General features: G+C 48.3%; 1 protein-coding gene across 3 annotated transcripts in view; it reads right to left on the bottom strand.

The window, feature by feature from the left end:
* ida (anaphase promoting complex subunit 5 ida) overlaps nt 1–20581 on the bottom strand; it is a 149585-nt gene that overhangs the window by 16276 nt on the left and 112728 nt on the right. For all 3 annotated transcript variants that reach the window (XM_045767699.2, XM_045767701.2, XM_045767700.2), the window contains 2 exons: nt 12852–13048; nt 7657–7906 (listed from right to left, as the gene is read on the bottom strand). In XM_045767699.2, coding sequence (XP_045623655.1) covers nt 7657–7906; nt 12852–13048 — 447 coding nt within the window. The remainder of the gene's footprint in view (nt 1–7656; nt 7907–12851; nt 13049–20581) is intronic.

Here is a 20581-nt window from a genome sequence, read left to right as displayed (position 1 = left end):
GCCCAAGTTCTGGAGACTCGCTCCCGGCTTACGCACCACCTAGAAGACAGACACCACACTCTAGGTACAGTGCTGAAACAACTACTGGAGCCGGAGCACACAACCAATGCCTTTAGCATCAGCCGAAGAACAGTTTGCTTGTTTTCTGTTGGGGAGTTCTATCCACTAGTTCGGCTTTTGGTAGCAATTTTAACCAGAATAGGGGTTTGCTTTGCAATGCTTACCATTCTGGATGCTTGACCCGGTTCATGGCAGACATAGAATGCTTCCAACCACACGGGGGTTTCTATAGGCCATTGCTTCCCTTGCCTCTCTGCGGAGGCCAGGTTCTGGCCGTGGTCCCTGGTAAGCCCTAAGAACGCCATACACATGACTGATGCCAAAGTCTGACATTAGCAAATCAGCCTGGTATAGCTCCGGGGAGCCTATGGGGCTCCCTCCAGAAAACCAGCATTGAATGTAATGAACCGCCATTTTTTGGGTGTGACCCGGAGGCTCTCCAGGCTAACTGATCCAAGCTGATATGTATAGTATTAGACTTTGGCATTAGTCAGTGTGAATGGAGTTTTAGACCTACTGGGGACCACGACCCAGAACCTGGTCCCCTCAGAGAGGCACGAGGAGAAATAGCCTATAGAAGTGCAAGTATTTGGAGCATTCAATGTCTGCCATCGACCAGGCCGGGCACCCAGAAAGGTAAGAACCTCAAAACAAACCCCTATTCTGGTTAAAATGACTACATAAAGCTAACGAGTGGGCAGAGCTCTCCAATTATTAAATGAGCAAACAAGCATGACGTCATACTTGCCACACCGCTTGCCTGCGCAGCTTCCCTCTCTCTAGGAGGGGAAAGGGGGGAGGTTATCTTGAGGTTATCTTGAGATGATTTCGGGGCTTTTAGTGTCCCCGCGGCCCAGTCCTCGACCAGGCCTCCACCCCCAGGAAGCAGCCCGTGACAGCTGACTAACACCCAGGTACCTATTTTAATGCTAGGTAACAGGGGCATAGGGTGAAAGAAACTCTGCCCGTTGTTTCTCGCCGACCCCTGGGATCGAACCCAGGACCACAGGATCACAAGCCCCGCGTGCTGTCCGCTCGGCCGACCGGCTCCCTGAGGAAGGCAGTGAGGGAGGGATGGACGGCATTAACCCTTAAACCGTGCAATACATACACCATGAGCGCACAGCACTGCTGTTCAGCTTGTGACCACAGCATCGCCTAAAAATGTCAAAATACATATGTTCATGCTATTATTTAGTGATGATAGTATTACAGAAGACCCTTGACTGTGATAAAACTGACCAGGATTCTGATAATAGCAGGATTGTGGTGATATTTAAGGCTGTGCTCCATGGAGGGAGGAGTAATGCTGTGGGAGGGAGGGTGGTGGCGTCGTCTTCTGACTGTTTGTGGCCACCTTTTATTGACTGCACTCACCATACCAGCTTAGTGGTTCACTATGGTGAACACAAATGTAGATCCTTGTATATAACATGTGTATAGAGTGTAATAACAGCAATAGGAGTAGGTTGGGAGCCGCCATTTTGGTGAGGGAGGTGCGTCGTCTGCATGACTTGTCATGTTGTTTACTGGTGGCCACTATGGTCTTTGGGCACCATACCACCTTATTTGTACAGGTATGGTGAATAAAACAGATAGATACTTATAAATGATGTGTGTATATAGCGTAATAACACCACAAACAATATTGTTGGAGGAGAAATATTAGTGCGTCTGGCCTTGAGGGCGGCTGCCACCAGCTGACTGTGTGAGTAGCTACGTCTTATTGCCTTTACTCACCATACAAGCTTAGATTCACAATTATGGTGAACAGAACATGTAAATACTTATATATAACATCTGTGTATAGTGAATAAATGCAAAAACAGTATTGTGGGAGGAGAATGAGGGCAAGTGAGGTGTTGTTGAGGGAGGGAGTGGCAGCGAGTAGCTGGCTGGTGTGCGGCGGTCACTCCTCGTTGAATTTTGACTCATAATACCAATTTAGTGGTTCGTTATGGTGAGCAAAACATGCAGATACTTATATATAACCTGTGTATATATAGTGTAATAACAGCAAAACTATATGTTTATTGTTTTATGAACATAATAATTGAATCACTAATATGCACACCATAATTTTGAGTACAGAGATGGTTCACACATTTTATTATATATCACAATATAGTGGCACCTCGACTTACGATTGCCCCGACTTACAATAATTTCGAGTTACGATGTAAATTTGATCGAAAAATGCAACTCGACATATGATGGTGTCGTCAACTAACGATATTTGTTGGTACACATTTGGGTCGACAGAGCGTGTGGTTCCCTGACACGCGGGCCGACCTGCCTCAGTTTACTACAGCCGCCCGCTTAATGATGATCACGCCTTAAAGAAATTCCGTTTTTGTGGTGTTTTTTTGCTTTTTGAACATAAAAGTAATTATTATATATCACGCCATGGGTCCCAAGAAAGTCAGTGGTAAGGTTCAACATATGAAAATCCATGTAAGGATGACCATTGAGCAAAAACAAGAGATCATTCGTAAATATGAAGATGGTGTGCGGGTTGTTGAACTAGCTAGGCAGTACAACAAATCTCAGTCAACGATATCCACCATACTGGCTAAGAAAAAGGACATTATGAGTACTAAAGTGGCAAAAGGCATATCAATAATCACAAAACATAGAACACAAACACTTGAGGATGTTGAACAGTTTTTATTAATTTGGATACACAGCAAGGAGTTAGCGGGTGATAGAGTTTCGGAGGCCATCATTTGTGAAAAAGCAAGGAAATTGCATGAAGACCTTTTAAAGAAAATGCTTGGAACGAGTGATGCAAGTGCGAAAGAGTTCAAGGCAAGCAGGGGATGGTTTGAGAAATTTAGAAAAAGTGGCATTCATAGTGTTCTGAGTGTTGTGTGTTACGAGGTGGTGGAGAAACACAGCAAAGAACTGATCACCGAAGAACTTCACAAGAAGCAGCAACAAGAGACAGTTGAGGAAATTTCTTCAGGGGAGGAGGAGACAGTACAGAATGTCCCTTCCTCATTAAGAAAATGTGTGCAGCATGGGAAGAATTGCAAACTTTTGCTGAAACGACTCACCCAAATCAAGCTGCAGTAGGCCGTTGCCTTAACCTTTTTAATGACACTGTGATGTCTCACTACAGACAAAAATTAAAACACATGGAAAAACAAAAATCACTAGAAATGTGTTTAGTGAGACAAACAAGCAGTGAATCACAACCAGGTCCTAGTAGTATGCAGGCAAAAAGTAGGAGAGAGTGTACACCAGAGAAGTCATCACTGCCTGATGTTTTTTTTTTTTTTTTTTTTTTTTTTTGAGATATATACAAGAGTTGTTACATTCTTGTACAGCCACTAGTACGCGTAGCGTTTCGGGCAAGTCCTTAATCCTATGGTCCCTGGAATACGATCCCCTGCCGCGAAGAATCGTTTTTTCATCCAAGTACACATTTTACTGTTGCGTTAAACAGAGGCTACAGTTAAGGAATTGCGCCCAGTAAATCCTCCCCGGCCAGGATACGAACCCATGACATAGCGCTCGCGGAACGCCAGGCGAGTGTCTTACCACTACACCACGGAGACTGTTATAATGGAAGGGGACTCCCCTTCCAAACAGTAAAACCTCTCCTCCTCCCCTCCTCACCATCTTCCATACGCATCATGAGTCCTCCATAAAGGTAAGATAAACATATGCACTGTATTGTAGTTGGAAAAAACCACTGTATTCAGTATAAAATGTATTTGTAAGTTAATATTTTGGAGGGTGGGGAACGGATTAATTCAATTCCCTTTATTTCTTATGGGAAAAATCGCTTCGACTTACGATATTTCGTCTTACGATCCGTCTCTGGGAACGGATTACCATTGTAAGTCGAGGCCCCACTGTACACACTATTGAATAATATTACTGAAAAAAAAAAAAAAAAAAAAGACATTGAAATAATTAGGTAATAATATATTTGTGGCAACTTAGTGGTTCGTTATGGTGAGCAAAACATGCAGATACTTATATATAACCTGTGTATATAGTGTAATAACAGCAAAACTATTTGTTTATTGTTTTATGAACATAATAAATGAATCACTAATATGCACACCATAATTTTGAGTACAGAGATGGTTCACATATTTTATTATATGAATATATCACAATACAGTGGCACCTCGACTTGAAAACTGCCACCTGACAGCTCGGGCGGAGTAGACCTCGTCTGGCGAAAGCTCTGAACGCCCCTTTTTTGCCACACTTCCCTACCCTATTGCGGCTAAAATATGCCACCTACAATTTTTGTTATTTTTTCCATGATCAGTGAACACAAGTGAACACTTTTATAAGACAAAAGAATTTTTTGGATTTTTTGTTGTTGTTGCACCTGTGGGTGTTGAAGCCATTTAGACCCCTCGCGGTTTGAGGGTTAAGGGAGGGATGGGAGGCAGGGAGGGAGGTGGTGAGGGAAGAGTGGCGGTGAGGGAAGAGTGACGTTGAGAGAAGAGTGGAGGTGAGGGTAGAGTGGGGGTGAGGATAGAGTGGGGGTGAGGATAGAGTGGGGGTGAGGATAGAGTGGGGGTGAGGGTAGAGTGGGGGTGAGGGAAGAGTGAGGGTGAGGGGAGAGTGGGGGTGAGGGGAGAGTGGGGGTGAAGGGAGAGTGGGGATGAGAGAGGTGTTTGGTTAATATGGTTCACTTGTTGTGTGGTCCACTTGTATGATCCAACTTGTCATATGAGGGAATTATTAATTGTAACCTGTGATGGAATGGGCACTAACACAGGAACTAACTTGGAATGCAATTACACAATGAACTTTATTTCATTTTAGTTATATAAAATATATCTTACCTGAATGTTACTTGAAACATTACCGACACTTCGACAACTTCGGAAATACTGGAGCTCCGGAAATAATGACCTGGGTACAGCCCCAAATAGGCCGTTAAATCGAGTGGATACTGTAGAGGCGAAGTCCAGCTTGCACAGGAGGTAAGCCACAATGGCCGCCTGCAACTCGGTAGGCGAGACGCAGGAAGCCAAAAAATTCCAGAAGGATGGAACCGAAGGACCCGAAGGGATCCAGAACCGATCCTAGGGAGGGCTGAACCCAAATCCAACTTGTACACAGAGGGAGGGGGGGAAGGAAAACCACACTCCTTGTAACAAAAAGCCCCGCTCAGTGGGTTGGAAAACCCAGGCAGGATCCAGCGGGGCCCAAGACCCCCAAGTCAACCCCTCCCCAACCCCAGGAACCTCCACATCATGCCCCGGGGACGAGTCATCCTCCAAAGCCCCGGCCTCACAAGAAAAAGCCAGGGCAGCCGGAAAAGCAGGAAGGAAGGGGGCCCACTGGTCAGACCCTGTTGACACAGCTGGAGGAACCTACTCGAATGCCTTCCCAAAAACCCCCAAAACTGCCCGAGTCTCAGAATTCTCTAAACCCCGCCCCGACCCCGAAGTCCTCAGACACTTCGAAGGGGGGTACCACTGAACAAAGGAGGTAGGTCAAGACCCTACTATAACTCGGGGTAGCTGAACAAGAGCAGACCCCACACCCCACAAGGCAGAAACAAAAATGAAAAGAAAAACTCCGCAAGAGGACAACGTACCTAGAAGGAACAGAGCATGCTGCTGTAATTGGTTAAAACTAGCTGCACAGTACCCCGTGCCCCTACCAGTACAAAACTACCACTTACCCCAAGGTAAACAAGGAAGAAGGAAACCCCTCAAACACTCCCAGGGCGGTCAATCACCAAGCAGCAAGAGACCAACAGAGGTGGTGGAAGATATCCTCCACAAGCCACCTTCCCGAGCCGGTCGGCCGAGCGGACAGCACGCTGGACTTGTGATCCTGTGGTCCTGGGTTCAATCCCAGGCGCCGACGAGAAACAATGGGCAGAGTTTCTTTCACCCTATGCCCCTGTTACCTAGCAGTAAAATAGGTACCTGGGTGTTAGTCAGCTGTCACGGGCTGCTTCCTAAGGGTGGAGGCCTGGTCGAGGACCGGGCCGCGGGGACACTATAAAGCCCCGAAATCATCTCAAGATAACTCAAGAAGATTCCCAAGGTGGCTTGTGGAAGATAACCCGAAGACCCAAGGGCGGTACTTACAAGGCACTCAGGGGAAGGGAACCCTAAGAACATGCAGTACATGTGACTATTACTCCCAGCTTGTATGCTACCGTAAGAGTAGTACTGGACAAAAGGTACAGCACAACACAGAGAGAATCAGGAGCTGGGTCACACGACCGAGCCACAATCACATCAGCCGAGAACTGACAGGTCGATGACAGGAGTGATGGGTCTGGGGCTCCCCCTTCCCTCTCCCAGGGAGGGGGGAGGTGCACAGACAAGCGGTGCGGCAAGTGTGATGTCATGCTCGTTTGCTCATTTTTCAGTTGGGGAGTTCTGTCCACTCATTAGTTTTCTGTAGTCTTTTCACCAGAATAGGGGTTTGTTTTGAGGCGCTTACCTTTCTGGGTGCCTGGCCCGGTCGATGGCAGACAAAGAATGCTCCAAACACAGGTGAACTTCTATGGGCCATTGCTCCTCGTGCCTATCTGAGGGGGGGCCATTTTCTGACTCGTGGTCCCTAGTAGGCCTAGAACTCCATTCACACTGACTGATGCCAAAATCTAATAATATACACATCAGCCTGGACAGCTCCCGGGAGCTGAAGGGGCTTCCCCCCAGAAAGTAACTTGATAAACATCTTCCAAGGATACCTGATCAACAAGGCTGTGTCTCTCATGTCAGGCTGTGAGCAGTTGCATTGAATGGCATGGTTGACCAGACCACCAACCAGATGGCCTAGTGAAAGACCGGGCCATGGGAATGTTGATCCCGAGAATTATAGACAGGTATAATAATGTACCTGGTTGCATGGTTATATAGGTCAGGTCAGGGGGGTCCTCCCTGCAATACCAACTGGCTTTATTCATTTGCATAGGCAAGTCACCCTTTTTATGCTGTATTTGCATCCTCTTTCTTCTTGTCTCAGCCTGTTCTACAAGTCTGGGTTGTCAACACCTCTGTGTTGTGATAGCCAGTCTTGCTATTTGATGGCAGTCACTGTAGTGGTTGGTTATGGAACTAGTTGCTAACAGTTATAACTGGGCATCTTATAGAGTCCAGATATTGCTTAAGAGAGAGTTATTAAGTGGTTTCATGACTGTGTTATTGAGAGCGGTCGCTTGGTGGTTTATTCAACACACTTGGCTGTCACCACCACTCTATTTACATGGCAAGACCATTTGTAACATTACTTGTCATGGAGATAAGCCAAATAGCATCCTGGGTGGACTATTTAGGCTTTGGCTCAGCACACTATTGAAGGATCTCTTCAAAAAAAAAAAAAAAAAAAAATTACTTAATCCTATTTTCACAAAATTTATTTAATTTTGCATTGAAATATAATGCTAAACTTGAATGAAAGCAATACAAATATAGTATGTAATAAAATCCCTTATGCAGCGTCGGAACTCTTTATTCAACATTTCATCAGTGTCCGACCCTTATCAAACGACGCGTAAAGGGATCCTCTGCTACAGAAAGTGGTTTTATTCAATGTTGTCCACAAGTGCTCAATGATTTTAATAAAAATACATTAGAACTGTAATTTATTTGTTACCTGTACATTAGCTGTGTGTAGATGTGTGAGTGCTGCCAAATAGGTTAGATGGTGATCATGTGCAGTAGTGAGAGCTTCTACCAGTAAAGGTATAGCAACAGCATTCCCTCCGCCTGCAACAGCTGCACAACTCTCTACCAGCAGGAGTCTCACTCGCAACTCCCCTACAATTTCCGGGTCTTTTTGCAAGGCACCAAGAAGCTCCCATGCCCCTGTCAGCTCACCCTTGGCCACTAAAAGTTCACACTGCCTGCAAGTAAAGTTTATTTAAAATTACCAAAGAACATGAGACAGTTATTTAGTGTCACTAAAGTACAAATATGGAGCTAAAAGATCATGTTCAGTATTTGTAATAAAAGTTTAATTAAAAAGTATAATAGATCAGTAAAAGTAATAAGAAGGTATCCACAATTAAATATTCTTGAACACTGCCCAATACAACTAATACTGTAATGAATAAAAGAACAAACCCACAAGAGCCTTGATGAGGGTTCGAACCTATGCGCCGAGTGTTCCCAGACGCGCTCTAGTCAGCTGTACCACGACATGGTAAAAGAATTTCAATCTGGAGTACTACTGCACCAACAAGGGTCCTGAACTAAAGTGCATCTAGGGCGAAGTTCAGCCTGATTTTGCTGCTGAAGCTTCTAGGTCTACCCAGCAGACTGCCTTCTTTGAAGCTTTTCCCCTGGACTCTGCCTTTTCTTCAGGGGTGGTGGGTCTGGATGAAGGCTCTGCCCTGGGGCCTGTGTCAGGGGTTCCAGGGACTCGAGGCGAGTTCACTTGATACTGCTTGGGTCCTTGTGCCTTTTAACACTTTCGCTCACCCCGCGCGCCACCCCTCGACAGGGCGATATGGGCCCCAGCGTGTCACGGAAGCGCGCGTTAATTCCGAAAAGTGTATACTCTCTTCAACTTTGTCACCTCAATTCTCCTTCTACGAGAATAAATTTGGTATCATTGTGTTCGCAATAAAATTCTCTACAGCACTAAATGCATATAAACTCCAAAAGCCCGGCTAATTACCCGCAGCAAACAGAGAAAGTGCGAACGAGTTACCCGGGAGCGCGCAAACGAGATAAAATGTTTTCACTATTTTCACTCTGGTCACCTCAATTTTTGTCCTAGGTCTTTCATTTTGGTCTCAATGGGTTCGTAATAAAATTCTCTAGAGGAACATTAGCATATAAAAAAAAACACCTGGTCACGCTCCAACCGCCGACGAGTTGAAGACGGGCCACGCGTTAGCCATGAGTGAGCGCTCAGAGGCCTTCCTACTACACTCCCAATTCCCACCCTTTTCAAGCCTTTCTTTCGCAATTTTCTTCCTGGAAGGGCCTTGTTCATGATTACTATCCATCGTGGAGTAAGCGTAGATAGTTTCTAAAGCCGCAGTAAGAAATATAGCCACGGAAAATAGCCGAAATGTTCACACGTTTGAGATGCGAGGGGAGACGACATTGGTCACAACAGTGGAGCAAAGACAATGGGCCCACGGCGTGTGCCAAGCCGCCTGAGGGCCACGAGGCTCAACAAAGGAAATGGGAAGACATCGGCGCACATTTTAAAACCAGTCCCCAAAAAATCGGATACAAACCTGATTTTTGGCGAATTTTTAAAGTGGATGACGCAATGCTGCGTCATCCCCGGCATTACCGCCAGTAAACGGATGACGCAATGCTGCGTCATCCCCGAGCGAAAGTGTTAAGCAGGGGTTACTGTTGCAGGGGCGAGGGTTTTCGTATCCTCCTTCCCTGTTTGAATTTGAGATGGGTGCGGCTTCCCTTTGGGTCCATTTCCGGGTGCCTTTGGGTTCCTCGGATTCATCCTTCCGGAGGTTTACTTCCTCTCAGATTTTCCCTGCGGAGGTTTGGGAGGCCCTTGGTGCATACCTCCTGCTAGACCTGGGTTACGCCTATATACAAGTCCATTCTTCGTTTGAGAATGAACTTCACACAACATAAGTACTTTGAATTCGACTCTTCTTTCCCGTATTGGGTGCACTATGAGGTTCCAGAGTCTTCCTGGCTGGCAGACTGCCCATTCTTTTCGCTTGGAGCTTGGTGGGGTTTTTGTCGCACCTGCATGCTTGATTGGCGAGAGGTTGTCTGGGTGTTGCAGGTATTCTTGGAAGGCTCCCTGGAGTTCCTCAATGAGTGCCTTTTCACCAATGCGCTTCCTCATGATGTGGGTCTGGTGCAGTTGCATGCTCAGGTTCTCACTCTGTTGGCTGCTTTGGTGGCTGATGACCATCAAACTTGCGGTCATTTAGCCTCGGTCTTGTGCTTCTTTGGCCTTCTGGAGCTGTCCTTGGACTGGCTTTGGGAGGATATGGGGGGTGTTGAGTGGGGAGGGGGGGGGGGGCATTCAGCTGAGGTTTTCGTTTTGACTGCCCTGTTGTAGCTGTATGCACTGATCCTCAGGGAGGCGGTGTCTCCATTTTTCACCTCTTGTCTCACGTGTTGACAAGCCGTCCTAGCCCTTTCTTTTGATTCGGCTTGGGCTATGGCTTTGCAGCCTTCGTCTCCGTTTCTGTCCTTGGTTATTTCCAGAGGACTGTGTTGCAGTTGTTGTCAGCGGCTCCATTTTCGACTTATTGGTGATCTGGTGGGTGGTGGTGGTGTTGCTCTAGAACTGCTTGGGATGGTTGTACCAGGGCTCGGGCTTCGGTTGTTCAAGGTTTTACAGGGTTTGGTGCCAGTTTCTGAGCCAGTGTGTTTCCCGGGGCCTTCTTCGTCTGGTCAGAGCTGTGGTCACTCTGTGCGGAAGTCAGCTTTTCAGAGGTCTCATCGGCCCTTTCCCCACTCCCTCAGTCGGGTCATCTCGGAGTGGGTTTGCTTGGGCTTGGTCGAAACGATTTCATCTCTCAAGTGGGGTTCTCGCTTATTTCTGGTGCCAAAACCGGACTGTGCAGATCTTCAGTTCATTCTGGACTTGTCCCATGTGAACCGTTTGATTCCTTGCCCCTCTTTTTGGATGACCACATTGTCCCAGGTCTGGTTTCTTCTCGAGTTGGCCTCTTGGATGATTTCTCTGGACCTCAGGGACGTTTATTGGCATGTTCCAATTCATCTGGGGTTCGGAGATTGGTTGGGGTTCGTAGTGGGGCAACAGGCTTACCGCTTTTGTTGCTTTCCATTCATCTTGAATCTGGCACCTCGCATTTTCACGCGTTTAACCAGAGTCATGGTGGCCCATCTGCGTCTGCTAGGTCTTCGGGTTCTGGCCTACCTCAATGACTGGTTTGTGTGGGCTTCCAGCCAGTCTGCGTGTCTGCTAGCCAGGGATATGATTCTTTCCCGTGCATTTTTTCACCTCTGGCCTGTGCCGGTCGGCCGAGTGGACAGCACGCCGGACTTGTGATCCTGTGGTCCTGGGTTCGATCCCAGGCGCCGGCGAGAAACATTGGGCAGAGTTTCTTTCACCCTATGCCCCTGTTACCTAGCAGTAAAATAGGTACCTGGGTGTTAGTCAGCTGTCACGGGCTGCTTCCTGGGGGTGGAGGCCTGGTCGAGGACCGGGCCGCGGGGACACTAAAAAGCCCCAAAATCATCTCAAGATAACCTCAAGAAGATACCTATGCGTCGCCTGAGCTGTCCTGGTCTTTGGACCTGGTGCTCTCTTTTCTCTCCTCCCCTCAGTTTGTTGTGGTCCCTTCGGTCTGGTCTGGGATTGTTTTATGAAGGCCGTGTTTTTGTTGGCTATGGATTCTGGTGGTCGGGTTGGGGCACTTCATGCTCTTCTCTGGTGCAGAGGGTTCTGCTTCTTTGGTCCTGGAGGTCGTTTTGTACTTTTTCAGCCTTCTCCTCCTTTTCTAGCAAAGAATGAGACGGCTAGCTTACGGAGGGGGTCCGTTGATGATGGATGCTTGGTTGGTTCGGTCGGGGGTGCATCATATTTTATATAGTTTATATATAGGGGGAGTTTTCACCAGCTCTTGTTTTGTTTTGCCTATCTTTCTGGGTACCCTTCCCTGTCGATGGCAAATATGACATACTCTAAATTAAATATAGAGTGATTATACGCCATTGCTCCCTTTGCCTCCCTGAGGGGACCAAGGTCTGGCTCGTGGTCCCTGGTAAGCATAAATAAGTCCTGTGACTGATGACCCCAAACTAATATTGTACATATCAGTTTGGATAGCTTCATGAAGCCTCCGGGGCTCGCCCAGAAAATGGCGTTTCATTACATTCAACATTGGGTTTTTTAAATCAATATTGTGATCCTTTTTTCCAACTATGGTTTGCTACAGCACTGTTACCAGTCATAATTCTACACGCTTTCCTTATGTTCTTCAATTCCGATCTCATGTTTTTGCCGTTCTCCCCAATTACATGATACATAATAATAAGACAGCCAGTATGGCTTTCAGACAGGAAGATCCTATGCAAGATATCTACTTAGAGCCACAGAGATTTTACAGGAAAGAGATGGTTAAGCTGACCTAAGTCCCATGTAAATGGTTGGAAGCCAGAACATGCTAGATGGGATGACAGGCAGATTGCTGAAATGGATGAAAAACTTTCCGACACAAAAAATGAAAGTGGTAAAGAGAGGCAATGTATCAGATTGGAGATAGGTTACCAGTGGAGTACTACACAGTTCAGGTCCAACACAAGTAAAGTTCACTGTCTATATAAACTCTCTACCAGTGGGGAATAGAGAAATATATGAACATCTTTGCTGATATGTTTAGGTACACTATTCTCTAGATATCACATGGATACCTAATGTTATAAAATATCTCATCGAGTATTAAGAAGCACAATGCTAACTATTAAATTACTGATAAATACATTGAACTGTGTCTGGAGCTACTGTATTTTGAGATTGCAGACTGTAATTACTTTTGATATCATTAAAGTGCTACCTTTCCCGCTAGGTAACAAAACAAATATTTATCATCTTTGACTCCATGCTAAAAAATCAACAGCTGCCTTCCACACTACATATAATCCAACCACTTGGACTAGACGGTAAAGTGAAGGTCTCGCTTCGTGCAGGTTAGCATTCAATCCCCTACCATCCAAGGAGTTGGGCACCATTCCTTTCCTCTTTCCTATCCCAAACCCTTACCCTTATTCCTTCCAAGTGCTATATAGTCATAACGACTTAATGGCTTCTCCTGATAATTATCTTACTTTCCACAATTCATAACAGAGAAAATAAAATACATGGCATAAATAATTATCAACCTTAATTTAGCCTCAGTTGGATGTGATGTGGCCATGTTTGTGATGACAATTTGAGCCTCTGTCCAGCGTCCTTGATGGAGAAGGTCATTGAGTGTAATGTGGTTATGAGCAAACATCCAAGTGTGAGAATGCTGTCCATAAGCAGGGAATCTTTCCTGAGCATGTTGTAACACATCACCAGCCAACTGGTATTCTCCCTGTAAAGGAGAAATTTCTTGGTTTCTAGCTTGATAATTCTACAATGTAGATTTAAAAAAGTTAACATATTCCATGATGAATGTGGTCTTTGTGTATCTAGAGAAAGCACATTGAATTGAGCAGTGTATTTAGTAATTATAGAGGGCACTGAGCATAAGTTGCTCGTTTTATAAAAATGTATACAGTCAAGATTGTATAATATAAATTTGGCAATTTGATATGTACATATATAAAGTCATGCAAAGGGTGTTAGGAAAGGGTGTAATAGTTATTCAAGTCAGGATTATTGAGTACAGCACATTAAACTCGACTGTCAATGCAAGATGGTGGAAAGCTTTTTTTTTAGTTATGTAAAAGATGATTGAAATTACATAAGTGAAGATAAATTAATAGCATTTTGAAGAAGAAATTTATGGAAAAAAACCAGCGTTGACTGTAATGAAACGCCATTTTCTGGGTGAGTCCCGGAGGCTCCCCGGAGCTATCCATGGCTGATATGGATACCCTAACTATTTTGCATCAGTCGATGTAGGTGGAGTTCTAGGCCTACCGGGGACCACGAGCCAGAACCTGGCCCCCTCAGAGAGGCACAGGGAGCAATGGCCCATAGAAATGCACATGTGATTTGGAGCATTCTATATCTGCCATCGACCGGGACAGGCACCCAGAAAGGTAAGCTCCACAAAACAAACCCCTATTCTGGTTAACAACAAAAATTGACAAACGAGTGGACAGAACTCCCCCAGGAAAAAGAACTAACAAGCATGACGTCACACGAGCCGCGCCGCATGTCTGCGCAGCTCCCCCCTCCCCGGGAGGGGGAAGAGGGAGCCCCAGACCCCCGCGCCGGCGATTCCCGCCCCAGTTCTGAGGCTGGATATCAAAACCGCGAAGAAACCCGCCGACCGGAGGGCGGGAGGGTGCCGGGGAGCCTCCGGGACTCACCCAGAAAATGGCATTTCATTACATTCAACGCTGGTTTTCTGGGGGGAGCCCCTACAGCTCCCCGGAGCTACTTCACCAAAGACTACCCAAGAAAACAAGGGGACAGACCCGGGAGGCGGTCGGTGAACCACTCCTCAACACGAAGACGAGACAACAACCCAAGGACCCCTCCGGAAAGCAGCAGGCACATCATTCGCCAGAAAAAAGGGAGAACGGCCGCAGACGAAGAAACCTATGACCATGACCATAGGAGCCAAAAACCCCTGCGCCTGAGAAGAGCAAGAAGCTCTGCCACACGACCCCCAGAGGCCAATGCCAACATAAAAAGAAAGCCGAGGCAAAGCAAACCTGACCCCAAGGAGCCACAACCACCAAGGAGAAGAAAAACAGGAGAGCACCCTGTCCAAAGACCAGGACGACACAGGCAGTGCATAAGCAGGCCGGAGGTGAAACAACGCACGATACAACCTGCAAAACGGCGCAGAAGGAATGTCGATACCGAAAACTAGCAGCAGAAACCAAGGTGCCAGACCCAGGAACAGCCCCAAGCGCCTCTACATCCTCCGCAAGCCAATCCTATGACAGCCCCAGGAGGGAGAAGAAAAATGCAGAACCAACACGAAAATGCCACAAGCGCAGCCGACAGGGAAGGAACCCGCATAAGGAGCCGCCCCGCACCAACATCCCGCAGAAGGGCAGGAGCGAAAAGACTCATTAAGAAGAGCAAAATCGCCCCCGGGAAAACAAGTAGCACCGAGACAGCGCGAAGAGAAGAGATTAGCACAAAAGAACAAGAAGGCCAAACACCCAGAAGCTGCCGGGAAGAGGACCCACAAGCCCTAGAAAGGACCTGAGGGAAGCTCAACCGAATGACGACATACGTACCAGAATACGGGAAGGAGCTAAACCGTCCCAAACCTTCGAGAACAAAAAGAAGCAGACACAAAGGACGAAGGCACAAAAAACCCTGTCGCACCTAAGCCCAAAAGTCATGCAGAAACCCCAAGAAGATGGGGACATGACATAGAAGGCCCGTCCCGGAGAAAAAGGGGCGAAGACTATAGAAAAGCACCCACCGACAGGACGGAAACAACGGGCACAATGGACAAGAAAACCGAGCCCAGGGAGGGGCCGACGCCCACAAAGCACATGCGGAGAGGGGGAACGGAAAAACCCCACACCACAAAACTGCAAGCCTTGCCCAGAGGGGTAGAAACACCCCGGCGAGGACCAATGGGGCCTGAGGCCCCTCACGTCAGCCCCAACCCCAGCCCCGGGAACCCACCCTGCAGGCCCCGGGGCCAAGCTGTCCCTTCAAAGCCCCAGCGTCAAGAAAAACCCCAGGGCAGCCGTGAAAAACACAAAGGAAGGGAGCCCACTAGGCTCTGGAACTTGAACCGAAACCGGAGGATAGGCGAGGGGCGAGACGAAGACCCCAAGCACATCCCCAGCCATCACAATGAGGCGAGGACAAGACAGAGAATCAGAGGAACATGGAAAAACCAGGCCTGGCACATCAAGACCGGCAAGGAAGGAGAGCCCCAGAGGGAGCACGGAAGGGCCGAACATAACGCCACAACCAACCCCGACACGCAGCTGCAGTACCAAAACCGCAGCAAAATGTCACCACACTCCCCGAGGAAGTGTGACAGAAGATAGATAAATCATACACGAGTGGCCCACAAGGGGGGACAGGCAGAAACTGAGCACCCAACTGAGCCACAGGGATGGTAGAAGAAACGTGTGCAGTGTAACAGACAAACAGAGGAACACATTAGGCAGCCCAACATGGGCTGACCCCATACACAGCCCCAAGAGCAGAGACGAGAGCGCCCAAGAAGCACAGAATCCGCCCGACAGGCAAACAACTGGGGAGAGGCGGAACCAAAGAGCCAGAACCCAACCTGCAAGCACAAGGAGGCGAACACAAAACCTCCGACACAGGAAAACGTACTACCAAACAGGAACCCCCACCGTTGCACTGCGGAACAAGGTGGAGGCGGGGCCCCGAACTCTAGCAAGGTTAGACAAGCATATGAGAGGGGCAAGAGGAGTACAGGCAGGAGCCGCCTCGGAAGGGCCAAGAGGCCACCCGCAGACACCCGTGAACCGAGGAAGGAATCAGGTGGAGAGAACAAGAGCTGCCCAGTATGGGTTAATAGCCCTGCAGTAGGCACCTCGGGTGATACGGTCCACGTTCTCAAGTACGTATGTACACCCATTCCTACTCCCAAAAACAAAAACAGCGTCAAGACGAAGGAGACGCCAAACTGCACCAATTCACCTGCAGAACATAGGCGCTGAATGACCATGACGCAAGCTTTCGAGTCCAGTCCGTATCCGCCGGAGGCGGCCAGGGACCCATGCTGGAGAGGAGGGGAGCAGCGAAGGAGGCTCCCCACCCTAGAACGCAGGGAAAAACCTCGTGACTTCCCCACAGCGGCACCCCAGAACACCCCCAAAGCAACGCGGCACGGATTGGATTAAGAAAAGAGAGAGGCGAAGCCTACCCCCGAGAGAAAATGGATGCAGAACATGTGTGCACACCGCCCGGAACCAAAACAAACTCCCACGGTGCATGCGCAGGATGCGAAAGTAGCCCAACAAGGCGAGAAGTAGCCCAACCAGGTGAGAAGTAGCCCAACAAGGCGAGCAGTAGCCCAACAAGGTGAGAAATAGCCCAACAAGGTGAGAAATAGCCCAACCAGGCGAGAAGTAGCCCAACCGGCTACAAGGAGCCCAACAAGGCGAGAAATAGCCCAACCGGCGACAGTAGCCCAAACTGCTACAAGGAGCGCAAACTGCTACAAGGAGCGCAAACGGCAACAAAGGAGCGCCAACGTGTCCAGAACAGAAGGAACAAGTATGGAGGCAAACTCCGGGACACGCAGGAGGTAAGCCGCAAAGGCCAACCGTACCGCAGGCGAAGAGACGCGGTTAGCCGAAAACCTCCGGAAGACTGAACCGAAAAAACCACAGGGACACGGAACCAAACCCGGGGAGGAGCAGAACCCAAGCCCAAATCGTACGCAGAGGGGGAAAGAAAACCCCACTCCTCGCAATAGTAAGCCCCGCTCAGAAGGACGGAAATCCAGGCGGGGCGCAATGGAGCCTAAGGTCCCCAAGGCCGCTCCTCCCCAACCCCAGGAGCCTCTACACCAGGCCCCAGGGCCGAGTCGACCTCCAAAGCCCCGGCCCCACAAGAAAAAGTCGGGGCATCCGAGAGAGCTGAAAGAGAAGGGGCCCACTGGTCAGACCCCGGAGCATCGGCCGGAGGAACAGACTCGAATGCCTCCGCAGCTACCCCGGACGGGGCAACCCCCGAAACTGCCCAAGTCTCAGAACCTCTAACCCCGAAGCCTGCAGATGCGTAGGGACCGGAAGCAGGAGGGGGAGTGTGGAAGAACCAAGGCCGAAGCGACCAAAACACCCAAGTCTGGGTCCCTACACAAGCGGAGCAGCATCGGGGCGTCTGGGGAAGCGACAAGCCTGAGCGCGTTGCAACATCCTACCCTGCAACGCGTGAGCTGCCTGCACCCACGGGAAGTCAACAGCGGACTGGGTGAATGGAGTCACGAACAAGCAACAAAGCTCGCAGGACTCAGGGTCGAATGTGTCATCGACCCAACAGGCAGCATGACGGAGGCAAAAACAAGGAGAGTCACCCTGAGACAAGGGGGACAGAGCAACCCTCAACTCACACAAAGCGAGAGGGGACGCAAGGGTCTCCACTAACGGACCCGAGAGCCCCCGGGGGGTTTCCCAGGGCCCCTAGACTGGGTCTGTTAAGGGTTATCCCAGGCAGGGCACTGCTAACCGGCGCCCCAAACTACCAAGCAAACTGCTAAAGCTGAACCCAAGGGACGTGTCCACTCGCGAGGGCGAAGCAACCAGTACACGGTTGGTTCGTTCTTCCCCTCGAGTCTTTGCGTCTTTGGGTTTTTGTCTCGTGTTCTCATCACTTATGTGGGTCACCCACACCAGTGTGTGGGTGGCTTCGTTGTTGGTCTCCCACCTGCGTACTTTGTCTCGGCAGCAGTGTATAGTTTCCTGACGGTCCTTCCGGTTTTCCTATCACTGCATACCGTCTCTGATAGGGTTGTCTCGTCCTTCCCTTTGGGGTTGTTCCAGGACCATCGTTTGGTACTGGGTACTGTGTTACGAACCCGGATCCAGCGTCCGAGCACGGAGCAGTGATGACCGCGCCATCTGCGGGTCAGCTCCCGAAACCCCCTCCAAACGGACGACGACACCTGGTGAGGACGGCGTGTACTGGCCACAAGGGCCAGTTTCCAGTCCTGTGCAGCTCACAACACCGCCGCTGCTGACCTCTGGTGAGGTGGTGCTCAGACTACAACGCCATTTATGAAGTGGATGTGTCGGGCGTTTGTGTCTGAGCCTGTAAGTGAGGTGTTTTAGTGTCCCAGTTATTGATGACGTGTCTGCTTACAGAGTCGACCTGGGACTGCTGTGATGAAAGTTGAGTCAGTCTACCCAAGGCAGCCGTCTCCATACCTTGTGCTTTGCTGCAGCAGCTGTGAAGTCGTCCCCCGGAAGAACACTGTGGTGTTACCCTGCCAGTGGAGTGGCAGTAGAAGGATTGTCTTACCTGGGACCGACTGCTGGAGACGATTATCCACTTGGGTATTGAGGACAGGAGAGTGATTTGTGGTATCACACGAGGCTCCTGTCTAGGGCGTTACCCTAATATCGCTCGTGGAGTGGCCTGACCAGCGTTGCGGGTCCGGAACCTGCCAGCAGACCTGCTGGACTTGTGGTTGACGGCCTCCACGGCGGTGCCCCCAGTGGACCTGTGTTTTGGCTGACCTGTGGCCAGGGTAGGCTCAGCTTCTCAAAGGATTCGTTGCTGAGGCCACGAAAGCACCGAGGACTTAGCACCGAGAACTTGGATCCAGAGTCTTCAGGAGAAGACGATTGTGTATTTCCCCTGTGCAGTGTTAATACCCCTCCCCTTGTGCACTCTTTTATATATTATTTATTTGGTGATGGTAATAATTATAGTCTTAAGTTCTTAACTTTCTTTCCCTTCCCCCTTTAAGTTTATTGCGTCACGGATCTCATTCCTTGAAAGCCACTACTGGCTTGGGGCCGGATACTACTTCCTCTAATAACATCAGAGTAAGAACCCCGTTGCGTCCCGAGAGGGCCGTAACATACTGTCACCTCGTATTGGGCGGCGCTGGTGAGGCCGCTCCAGCTTGCGTTCGGTGTTGCTGTTCCTTCTGCTCCATTCCGTTATCTGACTAGTTTGTTTTTCACCTCCGGCCTGATCATGCGCTTCTGATGCCATCCTGATTGTTGGCCCGGGTAGTCCATCTTCTTTCTTCTCAGTTCGTCGTGACCCCTTTGGTTCTGGTGTGTGTTTTCTGCTCGTGTGGTCCTGGTGGTAGGTTGTTTGTTTGCTGAAGTCTCCTTTTCGGGTGAAGTTTGGCCCACGATTTTTTTTTAAAATGGCGTCTGTTTACAAGAGCCCTGATGAAGGTGTGGTGAACCCTGTGTATCCGCGGGCCGTTTAAATTTTGCGTAGTACTCCAAAGCATCACATGATGCGATGCGCAATTTACTGCAAGTCGGTCAAAGCATCATATGATGCGATGCGCAATTGAAGGGTTAATGAACTCCGTGCCTTCGGGTTCCAACCTGTTTTTCCAATCCTTCTTGCCATTACATGTACTGTATGCTGTATGCAACCCTGTATGTTATTCCCTTGATCTATGAGAATGATGCCTGCAGCAGCACAATGGCCCTCATACTCCTCACAACCAATCTCATCTAAAATTTCCTCGAGAAACTAGTCCAATTTCTTCTTTAAAAATCCCATTTTTGTTCTGGAAATAATTCTTATATTGTGAGAATGGAGGTGGAGGAGGTTGAAAAGCTGTGAACTTCTGTTGTTCATATAATGTAATGCACTTGTTACTTCAACAGCATGTAGGTAAGTGAACAACTGTTTTCTGTATTGAACATTAACAAATCTTGGCATCTTTTTTAATTTATTTATACACTTCTGAATTCAATTCTAGAAGTTGCTATAGCCCAGTCATTTACATTTACATATACTAAGCTTTGATGCAATGCATCCGACCAAGAATACCGAGTATCAGGAAGCAGTAATACCTAGTTATTTTTAATGTTAACCCCTTAACTGTGCGGCCTATAAATATGACACCCCCCCAGTGTGCAGGAAATAAATTCTCTTCATAAAAAAAAAAAAAAAAAATAATAATTCAAGTGTCAAAAACCCTTCTTTCAGTATGGGTATGTCAAAAAACTTTCGAACTTGTACTTACTTTGGCTGCTATGGGGTCTGTAAGTTGGCGCGTGACGTCATCATTCCCCGTTCGCCCGTGCTGTAAGCTCCTGGGGCCAGTAGGGCGCCTGGGGCGGGGCGCGTGAGTTGCCGCGAATATATTTTTGTTCATTTTTTGCGCACAGTTACAAATACATTTTATTTGTTTTTATGTGCTAATCCTGTGTATAATGAACACGTACACTATATTATGGCAGTAAAACATCCGTACTGTCCGAGGACATTGTGTTACGTGCATGACACTTTTGTACACATA

This window comes from Procambarus clarkii, chromosome 72 (genome assembly GCF_040958095.1).
Source record: "Procambarus clarkii isolate CNS0578487 chromosome 72, FALCON_Pclarkii_2.0, whole genome shotgun sequence".
In the NCBI taxonomy this organism is placed as follows: domain Eukaryota; kingdom Metazoa; phylum Arthropoda; class Malacostraca; order Decapoda; family Cambaridae; genus Procambarus; species Procambarus clarkii.
This window is presented reverse-complemented; position numbering and strand designations above follow the sequence as displayed.